The sequence below is a fragment of the Rhinopithecus roxellana genome, chromosome 3 (genome assembly GCF_007565055.1).
Source record: "Rhinopithecus roxellana isolate Shanxi Qingling chromosome 3, ASM756505v1, whole genome shotgun sequence".
NCBI lineage: Eukaryota > Metazoa > Chordata > Mammalia > Primates > Cercopithecidae > Rhinopithecus > Rhinopithecus roxellana.
Window position 1 is genome coordinate 106784699 of NC_044551.1, and position 17639 is coordinate 106802337.

A 17639-nucleotide genomic window follows, 5' to 3' on the forward strand; every position below is an offset into this window, starting at 1 on the left:
GAAATTCTTGATTTTAAAATGTCACATATTTTAAGTCAGCTAAATTGGCAGAGATCTTAAAACAACAGTATATCCCCCAAAAAAGTTTCTGCATGATTGTTTATTTAAAATATTATGACTCTGGATGTAAATACATATGGGCTTACATAATGTATGATTATCCATATAAACGCTCAATTAAAATATTTAGTTCATCCTTAACACCTTTTGTTCTAATAAGCATAATAGTAAATATTTTATCTCATTGAAAGTATTTAAAGCTGTTTGAATCTTGATTTGTGAAGAAATTGCTGAAAAATAACTTAGGGTTAACTACATCAAACAATATTATTGTTTGCAATGCTGTCAGATTTCTCCATGGCAAAATAGTCACGTATGGTTATTGCACAACTTATAGGTACAGGTTATTATGTGCATATAAACTCTCTACATAATGACAGTGTTTTCACTGCAACTTGCTCAACACATTTAAAATTGTTGAAATACAATTTACAAACATACTTTTAAGATAAAAGTATCCTGAGGATATTACAAAATTCATTTTACCAGCCCTTCATTTCTTTGACTCTTTAATTTCCAAGATAATCGTTGCCCATATTTTATTACATAAAATGCTATTATATATTTCCTATTAAACAAAATATATTTAAGTTAAATAGTATATAATTGTCCCATAAACACTTAGTCCCATCTGCCTGTAGCCTCATTGGTTAAAATCAAGTATTTATCAAGTTTTCTATAATTCTGAATCAGAAACGGTACAGCACAAAACAGAGAGAAACAGGGTTAGCACATTTAAGTTAAAAGCATTGTGCATTTTAAATATTTTGGTCATACTTTATAATAAAATATTTTGGCAAAAATAAAATATAAGGTTTAGTTTATTTTCTATCAATGGTAGATCTGGAGAGTATTTTACATTTCTAAATAGTATCTACTTAATTTGACTGTTTTCACATTTGTTTCTGAAAACACTGCTATAAGCTTTTCAGAATTTTGAGATTAAAAGCACCTAAAAATAAGATAAAATAAAATTTAAGTAAAATATGTTTGATGCTCCAAAAGTTGACAAATTCACAAACTTACTTTAAGTGTCTTATATGATATATGCCACCACAGAAACTTTATTGCCTGCTAAGACTTATTTGACTAAATCTAATCTTTAAAACAATAATCCTGAAAGTCTCCTTGAAACTTATTTGAAAATTAGGATGGGAATTCAAAATTTTTTTAAAAATGAAAAGCACAGTTGCAAAAAAAAAGTTATTCTGGTGGCAGTAGTTGTTATGGCACAAAAACACATGAAAAACCAGTTTTCGCTAATATATACAACTAAGTTCAAATAAGATATGTAAGATACACACACACACACATTATACATACATATAACTTGGGCTTCAGAGGGGAAACTGATGAAAACCTTACATAATGAGCCATCTGGCTCATTTATCACTGACATCTCAATGACAATTTTAATGAAGATGTTTTTTTTTTCATTCTTACTCAAATGTCTATCATTAATTAAGAAAAGAGTTTGAGATGTATAAGGCTAATAAAGGAAGTGAGAGTGTGATGAATTAAGGGATAAGTATTATGTACAATTGCCTTTTCAAAAAAGGTATTTTTACTGTGGAAGAAATTCATGCAGAGATGCCTGTGGAAGAGTATCAATAAGAAAACAAAACACCTTCAACACTATGACATATTGATTATAATATACTATGATATGTATTATTACAGCATTACTTACACATTCTACTTTAGGCAATGTAATCTACTTCTGAATGACCTTGTTAATTTTTAAGGCATCAGTGCATCAAGGGCAAAGCTCCATAAAATAAATATAAAAACAAGAAAGCATTAGCTAATTTGTGGCATAGAGAATGATCACTGTATATTACATCTGGTGGCCACTTCCATGTAGGTAATAAATTGTACATCTTATTGTAAAAATGTTATAGCATAAACTTCACATCATTTTTCAACACTTCATTTAAAGGGCTAAACTGATCTGGCAGTATTCTCATTTTCATTGTTCCATCAGCTCCACAGGAGAAAATGTGATTTGCGGGCCCTGTCTCAATTTGCATCACTCCAGTTCCAATATTCCTAAAAATGGACTGCCGAGCATGTTCACTGACAAAAGTATGGAGAAGACCAAAGGTAGAGAGACTCCAAATCTGAAAGATATTAAGAACAAAAGGAAAATTAGAGTTGATAATGACCTTAAGAAACCAAACGAGTCCAGGTGCAGTGGCTCACGCCTGTAATCCCAGCACTTTGGGAGGCCGAGGCGGGCAGACCACCTACGGTCAGGAGTTGGAGATCAGCCCGACCAACACGGAGAAACCCCATCTCTACTAGAAATACAAAATTAGCCAGGCGTGGTGGTGCACGCCTGTAATCCCAGCTACTCAGGAGGCTGAGGCAGGAGAATGGCTTGGACCTGGGAGGTGGAGTTCACAGTGACCCAAGATCGCACCACTGCACTCCAGCCTGGGCAACAAGAGTGAAACTCCATCTCAAAAGAAAAAAAAAAAAAGAAAAGAAAGCAAATGAAAATTTTAGGCCTGCATTCCTGTGCAGTAAGGAATTTCCAAAACAAAAATAGAGAAAAATCTGTGTAGGCCTAGGATCATAACACCTTGATTCTGTACAGGGTGTTGTAATTTACCAATCGCTTTAACACAAAATACTTAAAAATTCATCCAGTAAGAGAGACAATGTAGGTAACAAGGAGGTTAAGTATACAATGCTACAGAAACTTGTAAACTATAGTGATTAAAATCAAGGTTTCCTATCTCTTAGCAGAGCTTTTGCTGTATAGTTGTACATTAAGGTAATCTCTTCTTTATATTATTGAATGTTCACCAGGGATCAGAACAGCTGGAAAGAGGGAAGTACTTGACATCTAGAGGCCCTCTGACCAGGCAAAGCTATATTTTAACTATAAGACAAAGTCAATTATTACAATTTCAGGATACTTAATTTACTAAGATTTTGTATTTCCAGCCCTTATCAAAATAAATGTGTCTGTTTGTAAAGCAAATTATAAGCATCTTTACTTATGTGAAGAACTTAAATGCTTTCAGGACATCTATATTAGGTTTAGCGAAACCAACTTATTTCCTGGTTTTATTGGAGATCATTTTTTTAAACGTTTATTTACTCTAAGAAATTCATAAATTCATACTACCCCACCCATGAATTTGTTAAATTAGGGCTTCCGAATACATTGTATATTTTCAAGTCTTTTTTTTTTTTTTTTTTAACCTTGATTAAACAATAAACCACAGGATCAAAGTACAAACTAAAGAACCAATCTAGGCTGGGCGCGGTGGCTCATGCCTGTGATCCCAGCACTTTGGGAGGCAGAGGCAGGCGGATCATGAGGTCAGGAGATCGAGACCATCCTGGCCAACATGGTGAAACCCCATCTCTACTAAAATACAAAAAATTAGCAGGGCATAGTGGCGCACACCTGTAGTCCCAGCTACTCAGGAAGCAGAGGCAGGGAAATCGCTTGAACCCGGGAGGCAGAGGTTGCAGTGAGCCGAGATTGTGCCACTGTGCTCCAGCCTGGCGACAGAGCAAGACTCTGTCTCAAAAAAAAAAAAAAGAACCAACCTAACTATGGCATATTCTAAACTAGACAGTTCAAATAAGAAAGTAGTTTCAAACTAAAGGAAAATAATTCTGTTGGTATATATTTGATTTTAAGAAAAAGCCTTTTAAAACTTCCATAATTCTAGTCTTTTCCTGGATGAGAATTATGAAAATAATTTGCTGGCTCTAAAAAACCCATCTGATTCTACTAAGTAAGTGCTTAAATTAATAAACTCCTCTAGTCTAGGGTTGCTGATCATTAAAATAACATAGGGATTAGTCTAAACTGACTTATCAATTACCAAACAGGGCCAAAGGACCCTCCATTAAAATTGCTAGGTATGTGTTATTAAAATGCAGACCTCTAAGTCTTGGACTTACTTATCAACTGAGTATTTCTGGGATGAGACCCAGCAATTTGCATATTTAATAAGCTGTTTAACATTTGTAACAAGCTGCTCAACATTTTAAACAACCTGTCTTTAAGTTTTCAACACAATGGACTCTGAAAAAGACTGCTAAAGGCAAGGTTTATCCACAATTCTTGAATTAGGCACTGAGTGACTGGATAATAACATATATGAAAAAACGGGGAACAATGTAGGATAAAAGAAAATTATCAATACATTTCTCAGCCCCTGGAAATTCAGTACATTTATGTAACTCTGAACATGGAGTCAAGACAAACTCTAATATCTGAATTATGTTTATATCCATGGAAAATTTGGTGTTTTAGTATGAGTTAAACATATTTTAAAACAACTGAAAAATATAAAATTTTCAAGTTAAACAGTATTACATTCACTGAAAGATTAAATAGCAATTACCATTGCTGACTACAAAGGAGTTAATATAACTATTATTTAAATAGACTGATGTCATCGACATGATTAAAGAGCTAAGGTTTCTGAAGATTTCTTTTCATTTTGTAGATGTGGCATCAACTGTGTTTACCTTTATATTGCCTTCAGCAGATCCTGTAACAAAGTATTCTTCAGTTGGATCAACAGCAATGGCTTTAACAGGAGAATCATGGCTCTGGAAAAGCTGCCTCTGTTGTCGTTGACAAAGGTCAAATGCATATGTAAAACCTTTTCTGCCACCTGATATTAGTAGCTGATGTTTTGGAGCATATGCTAAAACTGTGGCTCCATTGTCATGGCAGGTAAAAGCTGAAAGTAAATTAAAAAAAAAAAAAAAAAAACACTTAACAATAAAAGACATAGACTTCTGGCTTTTGGCTAAGGTGAAATAACAGACCAGATTTGCTCTCCTGCTTGAAACAATTAAAAAATCAAATGAAATATAAAAACCAATATTTTGAGACACTGGACGTAAGTTAATGAAGCATGATCTCTGAGAGATGGGAAACAAACTGGGTTGGTCATAAAACTGCCCTAGCTTACTGCCTAGAGTTTTCTGACCATGGCACTAGGAGAGGAACCCTGGCTGAACTGGTTCCATACCAGCCTCAGTGGAATACTCAGAAGCATTTGACACAGTAGTGGAGAAAAATCAGCCCCAGACCAAATGTTGTTCTGGTCCTGTTTAACCAAGGTCTCCCAGATTCAACTGTTTCCAAGTAAGTTAGACCTATCCCAGAGCAAAGAAGCTCAAGAACATTTACAGAATACAAAAATAATAGGCACTTCATGAGGTAAAATTCACAATGCTTGGCATCTAATAATAAATTAACAGGAATGTAATAAAGCAGGAAAATATAACCCATAAGGAGAAGAAAAATCCATCAATTGAAACTAATCCAGAAATGACAGAGATGACAGAATTGGTAGGTAAGGAAATTAAAAGTCCATTATAATTATAAGTTAAGTAGAGGCATGAGAGGCCTAAATCAAAATTTAACAGATTAAAAACAGCAAGGCTCAAGATAAAAAAGGAACTGGATGGAATTAACAGCAGATTAAGACTCGTAAAAGAAAAGATTCATGAATTTGAAGACATTAGTATCAGAAATATAAAAATATAACACTATTTTTCTTTAAAAAAGAGTCCAGCCTAACAAATTTTAGGGAAAAAATCTGCACATAGCTTAAGGAGAATATTGCATAATGAAGAGTGAGGATTCTGGAGTTAGATCGCCTAGGTTTCAATCCTGGTTTCTGTGTGGGTTTAAATGTGTGCTTTTGCTGAATTACTTAAGTCTCAGTTTCATCGTTTGTAAAAGAGATTATCACCTACCTAATAGGGTTGCCTGATGATTAAATTAGTTAATATATGCAGATCATGTAGAGCCCATGGCATAAACTAAGCACTTGGTTATTATTGTAAGACTTGAAATAAAATTAATTATAGAGAAGGAACTTTGACCAGTACTTTGAGATACAACTTCCCAGAAGAAAATGCACACGTTTTAAGTATATACCTTGATGAGCACTGACAAATGAATACATCTGTGTAACCATCACTAAGATCAAGGTACAGAATATTTTCATCATCCCAGAAGGTAACTTCATGCCCTTTCATGGTCGATTCTCCTCCCCAACAAAAGCAATCACTATTCTGACTTCTATTCAATTCATTCCTTACAGAAGTTTTATTATTTTGCATATTGCATGCAGGTTTATGGTCCATTTTGAGTTAATTTTTATGAAAGGTGAGGTCTGTATCTGGGTTCAATTTTTTATATGTTGACACTCAATTGTTCCGGCATTATTTGTTGAAAAGACTATCGTTTCTCCACTGAATTGCCTCTGTGACATATTAAAGGTAAGTCTACTATATATGTGAGTCTATCAGTGGGCTCTCCATTCTGTTCCATGATCTATGTGTATATTCTTAAGCTAATACCACAATGTCTTGATTACTGTAGCTTATAAGTGTTGAAATCAGATAGTATAGTGTGAGTCCCACAAGTGTGTTTTTCTCCAGTATTTGGTTGGCTATTCCTTTGCCTTCCCATATAAACTTCAGAATCAGTTTGTTGGTATCTACAAAGTAGCATGCTGGAATTTTAATTAGGATTGTGTTGAACCTATGAAATCAAGATGAACTGACATCTTAAGAATATTGAGTCTTCTAATCTGTGAATGTGGAGTATCACTCATTTATTTAGATCTTCTTTGATTTATTCAATAGATATATTGGAACATTTTTTAAAGATTTGAGATAATTTGAAAAAACTTGCAGACAACCCACATAGCCAAGAAATACCAAAAAAATTAAGAAAAAGTATGCTATGAATGCATAAAATATATGTAGATGCTAGTCTATTTTATCATTTACTACCATAAAATATACATAAATCTTTATAAAAAGTTAAATTTATTGAAATGTATGCACACAAATATAGATTGTAAGTGGTGCCACTGACAGTCAAGAAATGTAAACAAAAATAAAGACAGTATGAAATCATAAGTGCATAAAATTAATTATAGTACATACTGTATTACTGTTATAATTTAGTAACCACCTCCTTTTGCTATTGCAGTTAGCTCCTAAGTGTTTCAAGTATACACTTAAAATGCTGTGTGATGCTAATCATTTCCACGTGGGCAGGTCCTCTCTCCAGTAAACTGTACATTGCGGTGAAAAGTGATCTCCTGTGGTACTTGTGAATTCTTCATTGTATTTAGTGCAATAGTGTAAACCTTGAATAACACCAGGGGAACCATAAACATGCCACTAGTAATGCTGGAAGTGTTCCCAGAAAGCAGAGGAAAGTCAAGACATTACAAGAAAAAAGTTGAATTGCTTGATATGCACCACAAATTGAAGTCTGCAGCTGCAGTTGCCTGCCATTTCAGATGGACAATTCACTTTGTAAACAGATGACATAAAAACTTTACAGTATCAATCAATACAGTACACTACTATATGTACTCTTATGATTTTCATAACACTTTCTTTTCTCTAGCTTCCTATATAATACATATACAAAACATGTGTTAATTGACTATATTATTAATAAGGTATCCAGTAAACACTAGGCTATTAGTAGTTAAATTCTGGGGGGAATAAAAAATTATATGAGAATTTTCAACTGTGCAGGGGTCAGCATCCCAATCCCTATGTTGTTCAAGGGTCAACTGTATACTGGCCTTGTATCCTGGGACCTTGCTATACTTGTGAGTTTCTTTTGTAGATTCTTTGGGATATTTTATAGAAAATTATGTCTTCTGTGAATAAAGACAGTTTTATTTCTTCCCTTCCATTTATATACATTTTATTTCCTATTATTGTGTTACTGCATTAGCTAGGACTTCCAGTGCAATGCTGAATAGGAGTGGTGAGAGGGGACATAATATTGAGTTTACATCATGTTTACAATAACCTGTGGCTATCAGATTCAAAGTAAACACAAATGATTTTTATATTATCTATGTCCCAATGCCCCCCATCAAGGTATAGTGAAGAGTTAATTATGTATATTGCAACTTTTTGCTTTCAAATCCTGCCATCATGGGCAAAATAAATCTCATGGGTTAATAAATATATGTGTCATTAGTAACAAATCCATTTATAAATAATATTTAGCTTATGAATTTCCTGACTTTCAAAAGTTATAAAATGCTTTGAAAACTTACCATGGACTAAACTATTGGCAGGTGCTACAAGAGTATCCCACAAACATACGTTTCTGGAAAAAAAAAAAAAAGATTACTTCTGAGTGACACAAAAAGTTAACAGAATAAAAAATATGTCATATATAACTGTGTGACTAAACCTTGCTATCACAGAAGGTTCTTAAATTTATAAAAGCAACAAATACAAGTAACCAACAAATTTATATGACATTAATTTTTATATAAAAAAAGGGAGCAGTAGTGGAATCTTGGCTCACTGCAGCCTCGATCTTACGGGCTCAAGCAATCCTCCCAACTCAGTGTCCTGAGTAACTGGGACTACAGATGTGTGCCACCATGTCTGGCTAATTTTTAAAATTTTTTGTAGAGATGGGGTCTCCCTATATTGCCCAGGCTGGTCTCAAACTCCTGGGCTGAAGTGATCCCCCTGCCTCAGCCTGCCAAGGCGCTGGGATTACAGGCATGAGCCACCATGCTCTGGCCACATTTGAGATGGAGTTTTGCACTCTTGTCGCCCAGGCTAGAGTGCAACGACGTGGTCTTGGCTCACTGCAACCTGCGCCTCCCAGGTTCAAGCTATTCTCCTGCCCCAGCCCCCTGAGTAGCTGGGATTACAGGCACTCGCCACTACGCCTGGTTAATTTTTTGTATTTTTAGTAGAGATGTGGTTTAACCATGTTGGCCAGGCTGGTCTCAAATTGCTGGCCTCAAGTGATCTGCCCACCTCGGCCTCCCAAAGTGCTGGGCTTACAAGCATGAGCCACCGTGCCCGACCCACAATTCTTACAGAAAATGTAAAACTACTATTATAGCTTAAAGTAACTTTAGATTAACAAGCATTTACAAATAATAATGTATGAAGGCTGAATATGGAAACTTCTTTTTGTATTCACTGATTCTCTAACAGTTGGACTGACATACATAATAGGAGAGATGCTGAATTTTCTTGAGCACAAAGAAAATTTATTTCTACTGTGTGGGGGGACCAACATACATTAAGAAATATCTACGGAAGACGAGCTGAAGAATCTATAGTCTTACAATCCTGTTTCTAGCGCAAAGTGAGGCCTTATGGATAAATACAAAAGCTAAGCAAACTCAGTGGGCCTTGATCTCAAAACTCAGTTATATGACAGAAATCAAAAGAGGCAGACAGACATTAGGGGAGGAGATGACACTTTCTTACAACCACAGCTTTTGGGGCTGGGGCTGGAATAACATGGCCAGTAAATAATAGTTTTTAGAATAAAAATACTGTATCTAAAGCCGTAAGTAAACTTTCGTGAAACACAAGGACAGAAACAATAAAAAAAGTTCAGCTATACTTTCTCATACTTCAATTTTAACTATCATCTCTTACCTATTGTCAGTTGAAAGACCAGCTGTAGCTATCAGAGAGGAGGAACTAACGAAGACAAAATCATTGGCTGTTTTGTTATGACACTGCCAAGTCTGGAATGGTTACAAACAATACATGTTACTGCTCTCACTAAAAATGTCATAACCAGGCAAATGTATTATTCAAAAAGTGATCATGTAGTTTCTGGCTTTCTTAAATCCTCTGTATCATTTTTTTTCCTTTGAACTTGAGAAAAATTGTAAAAGTAATACAGAGAACTTTCATATACCTTTTCCCCAGATGCAGCAACTTTTTAACATTTTGGCACATTGGTTTTGCTTCTACTTCTCTTTCATATTTGTAGACACCCACACATACACACACTTTTCCTGAACTATTTAAGTAGGCTGCACATATCATGACCTGTCATGAATCTCTTTGCTTTTGTTCAACCAAAAGTTCAAAGGAAAACATAAGGAGGTTAAACTTAAAGATTTTCCCCTAGCATAGTGAAAATTTTTGTTTTAGAACATAGAAACTAGAATTTTAGATGATACTAGACTTAATTATCTTTTAAAAATAATTGACATGTATTTTTCAAAAATATTTAAGCTTTTAAAAATTCAAGTACATGAAAAAAATTACTAATAGTTATCAAAATTAGAAAACATATACCATTTTTCAATATTCTACCAAACACTTAATTATGAGGTTTCATCATTTATAAAAGCTTCAAAATTATGTTTTAGATATTTCTCTTTAACAAAAAATGAATTTTTTTAAGTATCCCAAAATCACCACACCAAAGATTATTCCTTTGAGCCACCTGCCCATTTCCCCTGGAACACTACTGGAGCTGTACTAGATTATGTATCCTTAAAACAGACAAAATCCTCTTAATCTCCAAAAGCCATTCATTCACAATTTAAACCAATTTATTTTTTTAAAAGTTAAAAAAAAAAAAAAACAGTCCCTTAGAGAACATAAACTTATACATCTAAATCTTTAGGCTTAATACAAATATGAGAAACAGTATTAATATTCTTTCAAGGTACTCTAATCAATCCTCCCACGCTTGCTTGCATTTACTAAGATCAGTGCTGTATTCTAGCAATTAACCTTGGGTAAATTACCAGAATCTTAACCTATATTCTTCATTTGATCCTAGCCAAAAAGCCAAGAAGCGATTAATCTGTATTCTTAACTTTTTTCTGCCAGGAATTGCTTAGTCCTAATAAAGGGCTTCACTGAAGAATATAAAATACAAATTCAGTATTCTATGAAGCCATAGAAAGTTCATAAAAGCCTGCATAGTCCTGAATACAGATGTATCAATATGCCGTTAAAAAAAGAGATGAACAGGAAAATAGCAACAGCACCAGCTATAGGATGTCCTTTTCACTTTGTTTGTTCATAAGAGATAATCGCAGAAAAATAACCAGACGCATTGGTCTGGTAATCATTCTATTTAGGCATAATATAATAACCAGCTTAGTGAGCTTAGAAAAGGGATGTAGTAATCCACAGGATATATAGGTATCTGGGAGCATCGTGTTGCTTCTATACATGTCAACTTTCCAAATTACCAGAGACTAAGGAATTTTATGCTTCACAGAGTAATTTTCACATAACACAAGGACAGAATCTTACAGTAAAGTGACTGAGAACACAGGACTACATTTTATTTATTAGTTCTATAATTCTTGTCTCAAATACATATTCTTGGCTTATTTAAAATTCAAATTCAAATTCTATTTAAAGGTAGAAATTCTTGGCTTACCAGGTATGGCTTAGGCATGCTTCCAGTAACTGGACAACATTTCCAGTTTGTTTGATACAGACTTAAATATCCATCAGCATCAACTATCCCAAACTTAGAGAAAGAAAATATTTAAAAGTATTTAATATAAATATAAAAATATATTTATCCTTACCCTCAGTGTGACACTCATATTTTGACTCTTAAACATTTGATTGTATGTCATTTGATTTTTCACTTCACCTACACATGGATCTATTTCAGAAAACCATTCAGCTACTACTTTAAAAATCCCAGGGTGGACATAAAGAGAACAAACATCAGACACCCATTTTATTATACTAGGCTCTAGCATAGTCTATATATTCTCTATAAATATTACAAAAATAGGATACTGGATTAACAGATTATGCTAAATGACAGAACTTTATCATATATACGAAAGAAAACTGTTCATTTCCAAAAAGACAAAATAAGGACTTTCAGAAACAAACAATAAGGAAAACACATGAACAAGAGTACAAAGTAAAATAACGTAGGGATTATGAAAGTAAAATAATTCCTCTATGGGAGCTCAGGGCAACTCTGATTGGTAAGATGTCAAAATAATCCAGTAAGGGAGGTATGTGATACAGATCTTGAAGGATAAGACAGCAAAAATTCTTCCCTTTGATTATAAAAAGAATGCAGCTTATTGTTATTATTATTATTATTATTTTGAGATGGAGTCTCTGTTGCCCAGGCTGGAGTACAGTGGTGCGATCTTGGCTCACTGCAACCTCCGCTTCCTAAGTTCACGCCATTCTCCTGACTCAGCCTCCTGAGTGACTGGGACTACAGTTGCCCGGCTAATTTTTTATATTTTTAGTAGAGACGGGGTTTCACTGTGTTAGCCAGGATGGTCTCGATCTCCTGACCTTGTGATCTGCCCGCCTCGGCCTCCCAAAGTGCTGGGATTACAGGAGTGAGCCACCGCGCCCGGTCATAATGCAGCTTATTATAAAGTATGTAAAATAAAACAAATGTCTGTTTTGGACTCCTACCCTCCTCTGTCTCTAGACCTAACATCTGTTAACAATTTGATGTGTTTCCTTTCAGATTTCTTTCTCTGAATATTCAAAAATTCACAATATAGCATTAAAAAAATGGGATCATAATAATACCATTACACAATTACATTTTTGATTTATTGTAACTGTCTTTCCCATGTAAATACACATACATTTAGCTCATTTTTGTGCTGTGTGTAGTATTACACTGTATAGTGGTTTTATAATTTAAAACATATCGTTTTCAATTTTCTCTAATATAAAAAGGGTTGCTTTGAACATTCCTATATATACACATACCTTTGCGTAATTATGTAGGATAGACATCTAGAAATGGGAAAGTTTTGTTAAAGAACATCACTTAAAATTAACAGACTATGCCAAAATTAAATCCTATGTGGTAATATAAATTGACAGTCATTTTTCTTACACTTTAGTTAACATGGGGTATTATTAAAATCTAAAATACTTGTTAATTTTATGCAGACAAAAATAAGTCTCATTTTATTTGCATTTCTTCAATTATTAGTGAGGGTTGAGGGCTACTGGCCAGGCATAGTTTCTTGGTAAACTGTTAATATCTTTTATCTATTTCTCTATTATTTGTCTTATAAAAAATTTGACTGATAGGATGAATATTATGAATATTTAACCTATTGTTTTTATATTTGTTAATAATATTTTCCCAGGTCTATTCCTTTTTCTAGTTTATTTCTGGAGTAGATTTAGGTATGTTCTTCAGAAAGGGTATACACATAGAATGTGTTAAGTCTCTCTATACCTAAAAATATGTTTATTTTGCCAGCAAATTTGAACGATAGTTTGGATGGACATCGACAGTTCCCATTCCTTGTCCATCGGAATTCTGTGAATACTGTTCTCCTATCTATTTGTAATAGGCCAATGACATTTAGTGGCAGGGTGGGATGTGGGTTGTAAGTAACCATTTTCATTCTCACTCCTTTTTAGAACCTTATAGGATTCTCTCTTTAAAAACCAAAAGATACACAAACAGGATGTGTGCATGCATGTGTTGTTTCTCAATGCTTGGTGGGCCCTTCCTCTTATAATAGTCTATTCTTTGCTTTGGGGAAATATCTATTATTCCTCTGACTACTGTTTTTCCTTCATTTTTTCTTCTGAAATATTTCCTAAATTATTATCATCATGGGATAATTTCTTAATTTGTGCTTCCCATCAAGAAACCCGATTTTCAACTATTTCCATTCCGCCGTTCAGCTTTTCTAGTAAGTAGTTCCCCCACTGACCACATTTTGGGGAATCATATTTTTAATTTCCAGTAACTCTTTTCTGTTCTCCTACTGTCCTTGTTTAATGCTAGTCTGTTCCTGTTTTATAAATGTAATATATTCTTGAATCTCTGAGGAATTAGTCCTCATAGGTTATTTATTATTTATTCTGCTTAATACCCCTTTCCAGATGCTTAGTTTTTCTGAAATATTCACTGGCTTTTGGCACTGTTTTTCTATTCATAATTGAATATCAAATTCATCAGAATTACTGTGATACAGTGTGGGTCATCTCTTCCATTTACCTTAAGAGGCTTCCCTACTAGAAGAGATAGCATGCTTAGGGGCTATGCTATTAGACTTCATCAAGGCTAAGGTGAATGAATAGTAAGTTGGCTGCCTGTCAAAGATACCTGGGCAGGCAAAGACAAGCAGTTTTTTGTGCCTTAAAATGGCCTATGCAGAAGGCTGTAGTGAGTGTTAAAGCTGAAAAATAAAGTCACATTATAGAAGGTCTTAAATACTTGTTAAAGAATTTGACATGAGGAGCCTTAAAGGGTTCTTGAAAAAAATAATAACATGATCTCATCTATATTGTAATCATGTAACTATGTTTTTTGTTATATAATATGTTGGCAAGATGCATTAGAGAGATAAGGGTTCAGGTATAGAGATTAGTTAGGAGCAATATAAAACTGACAACCAAAGTGGAAATGCATGACCACAAAAAGCATACTGATAGAGAATACAACTGAAAATACAGTAGAATTGTAAAGGCAGATTTGTACTAAGTTCCCTTAATTTCCCATTAAGAAGCTAAGAATGTTGCTAACTGGTATTAAGAAACAAGCTCTCAAAATTTTGTTTCACAACTACATAAAACTATATTGACTTTTGTGAAATGAAAATACAGCCATGTGACAAACATGGTAGACAAAAAAGGCTGCAGCACACAATGATACAAGGAACGTGTGAGAATTTTAAGGTTGGGAGGCCGAGGGGAAAGAAAAGGCACGGTAAACCATCAGTTAGAGTCTGTGAGAGTAATTTTTGGTGAAGCATGGCCCTGAAAACAAAAAGAAGATAGATTTACCCTTTAATCATTTTGTAAAGGGCTAATAAGATATTAGGAGCAAAAAGAGGCAGTTTGGGCTGGCTGTGGGTGCACTGCCTCTGAATTAGCCCTGCTTCACAAGGAGTACTGTTCAATAAAAGATTGCTGTCTAACATCAAAAGCGGGGGCAGTTTGAACAAAGTAGGATTATGAGAAGTGAAGACAGTAAACGATGCTCTAGAGCAGGGCTGGCAAACTTTTTCTTAGGTGGCCATATTTTATTTTGCCGGCTATAAGGTCTTTGTCCTCCTGAACTATGTATGCTGTTGTAGTAGGAAGTAGCCAAAGAAAAATAATGAATGGGGGTAACTGTGGTCCAATAAAACTTTATTTATAAAACAGGCGGCTAGGATGTAGTTTGCTGATGTTCTGTTCTGGAGCAGTACCCCTTCCTCTTAAAAAACTTTAATATTTGTACAATCACAACAATATCAGGTTAAAATGCAGATAGTAATTCAGTACATCTGGAGAAGGAATAATAATATGCATTTATAATAAGCTCTAGATGTTACTTGCTGCTGGATCACACGTTGAGTAGGTTCCAAGGGATAAAGAGAGTAGGAGCATTTAATAATAAAAAGTGTGTAATATAAGGTGAATTGATAATCGTTTGGTCAGGCCGGGCGCGGTGGCTCAAGCGTGTAATCCCAGCACTTTGGGAGGCCGAGACGGGCGGATCACGAGGTCAGGAGATTGAGACCATCCTGGCTAACAGTGAAACCCCGTCTCTACCAAAAAATACAAAAAAAACGAGCCGGGCGAGGTAGCGGGCGCCTGTAGTCCCAGCTACTCGGGAGGCTGAGGCAGGAGAATGGCGTAAACCCGGGAGGTGGAGCTTGCAGTGAGCTGAGATCCGGCCACTGCACTCCAGCCCGGGCGACAGAGCGAGACTCCGTCTCAAAAAAAAAAATAAATAAAAATAAAATAAAATAAAATAAAATAAATAAATAAATAAATAAATAAATAAATAAATAAAAATAAGATAATCGTTTGGTCATTAAGAATCACTTAAATGAGTTTTAATGGACACCTACATAACATACTTCCATGAAGAACAAGTGAAGTGTTCTTTGAGAAGAATTTTTAAAAATCCATATAGATGAATACTTTACTACTACCCACTGAGCTGTTCTTTTCAGAAACCCAAACTAGTGATATTTATAAACCTCCAACACAATAAATTATTTTTACCATTTACATTTTTATATAATACCTTATTTCCCTGATAGTTAAATCTCATTCTTGTAACTCTTGAATTGCCACCAGATCGAAAACACGTTATTTGTTGAGAATGGCCCCATTCAAACATTCTTACACTTCCATCTTGAGCTCCTGTCAGATCTGCATTACAAGAGGGCAAAAATTGCATATTTATTTCAAGAATCTTTGGGAAAAGTTATTTCCTAATCCAATGTGAAAATCTTTATGAAAGAAACATCTAGGAAATAAATCAGTCAATTTATATAAATTTACCTTTGTATGAAATTTCAGTTGAATACTCTTCATCATAAAAACAGTTACACAATACATTTTCATTTGACTAAGAACACATCCTCAAATACAATAGGAGCATTTAGATCATAGCTCTATAAATTTTATTTCCCTTTAAAGTTATCTCAGTGATGTCTTAAGAGCCTTTTATTTTTTATAATAAATTATGTATTACTCATTATAACAAATTCTTAGGTAGAACCAATCCTTATCATACTATTAATGTTTAAATATGTATACATTTTTCTTTGAAAAAAATCAGATTAAAGAAGGTTTTAAATGCCATGCTAGAGAAAAAAATCAGTTCTAAGTTATCCTGATTGGCCTAATATCTCAAATATGTATTATGTTTATTTTTTAATTTTGTAGTTAATTTTTGTTTGTTTTTTTTAGAGACAGGGTCTTGCAATGTTGCCCAGGCTGGTCTTTAACTCCTGGCCTCAAGTGATCCTTCCACTTCAGCCTCTAAGAGGCTGGGATTTATAGGAACGTGTCACTGCACCTGACTTCTTGTTTCACTGATAAATATGAATAAGCCAATGACTATTAATTCTTCACTTTGCCATTTATTATTTGTGTTATACTAGGATATTTACTTAATCTCTCTGAGACTATTTCCTTCCTGTAAAAAGGGACTAATGATATATAAGTCACTGGACAGTTGTGAGTAGTAAATGAGATCACTCAGAAATATGCCTATCATATAACACTCAATTTATAGAGTATAATTATCAATATTAATGTGGTATGGAGGTAGTAAAAAATTACATTTATATAAAACATCTAGCACTTGCTAGTCACATATCAGTCAAGTTTCCCTCATTCCTTATCAAATATTTAAAATAAATGAACTTCGATGGGTTTGAAATGTTTTACCATTGGGCAGTGGATAGAGTTTTTTGAGACTAGGTATTTGACTGGCTCTACTCCCTTTCCCCCAATGCGCTTGCATAGCTTAATCAGAAAAATAAATTGGGGTAGCTGTACTAAAAAAAAAAAAAAAATCACTGAACTTTTCTATTATTATTTTATGATGTTAAAAAATTAAGAGCTGGGTTTGGTGGCACACACCTATAGTCCTACTCAGGTGACTGAGGCAGAAGAATCACTTGAGCCCAGGAGTTCAAAGCTGTAGTGTTCCTTGATTGTGCTGTAAGTAGCCATAAAACTCCTGCCTGGGCAACACAATGAGGCCCAGTCTCTTTTAAAAAATAAAATAAAATAAAGAAATCAATTGGGAGGCTATTAGGCTAAGACAGCTCCAGGGCCTTGTGTGCCTATATGAGCAAATCAAAACTCAATTCAACGTAAACAGTAGAATGAAGCTTAAGCTTAACCAATCAAAAACCACCAACTAACTTCTAACTAGACGCTTATCAATTAGAAACTCCCAACTAACTTCTAACTAAGGACTTTCCACTTTAACCGATCCAATATTGTCTTTGTTTTGCTTCCTTGAACACTATAAAAGTTTTCCCCTCATGCCA

At 34.3% G+C, this 17639-nt stretch overlaps 1 protein-coding gene across 4 annotated transcripts in view; it reads right to left on the bottom strand.

Annotated features, from left to right (window-relative positions):
- Positions 1–377: 377 nt before the first annotated feature.
- DMXL1 (Dmx like 1) overlaps positions 378–17639 on the bottom strand; it is a 179081-nt gene continuing 161819 nt past the window's right edge. For 3 of the 4 annotated variants that reach the window (XM_030927848.1, XM_030927850.1, XM_010353785.2), the window contains 6 exons: positions 15875–16002; positions 11270–11362; positions 9511–9602; positions 8151–8203; positions 4561–4778; positions 378–2180 (listed from right to left, as the gene is read on the bottom strand). In XM_030927848.1, the coding sequence (XP_030783708.1) occupies positions 1956–2180; positions 4561–4778; positions 8151–8203; positions 9511–9602; positions 11270–11362; positions 15875–16002 (809 nt within the window). In that variant the 3' untranslated portion in view covers positions 378–1955. The remainder of the gene's footprint in view (positions 2181–4560; positions 4779–8150; positions 8204–9510; positions 9603–11269; positions 11363–15874; positions 16003–17639) is intronic. The other variant, XM_030927849.1, reaches the window with a different exon arrangement.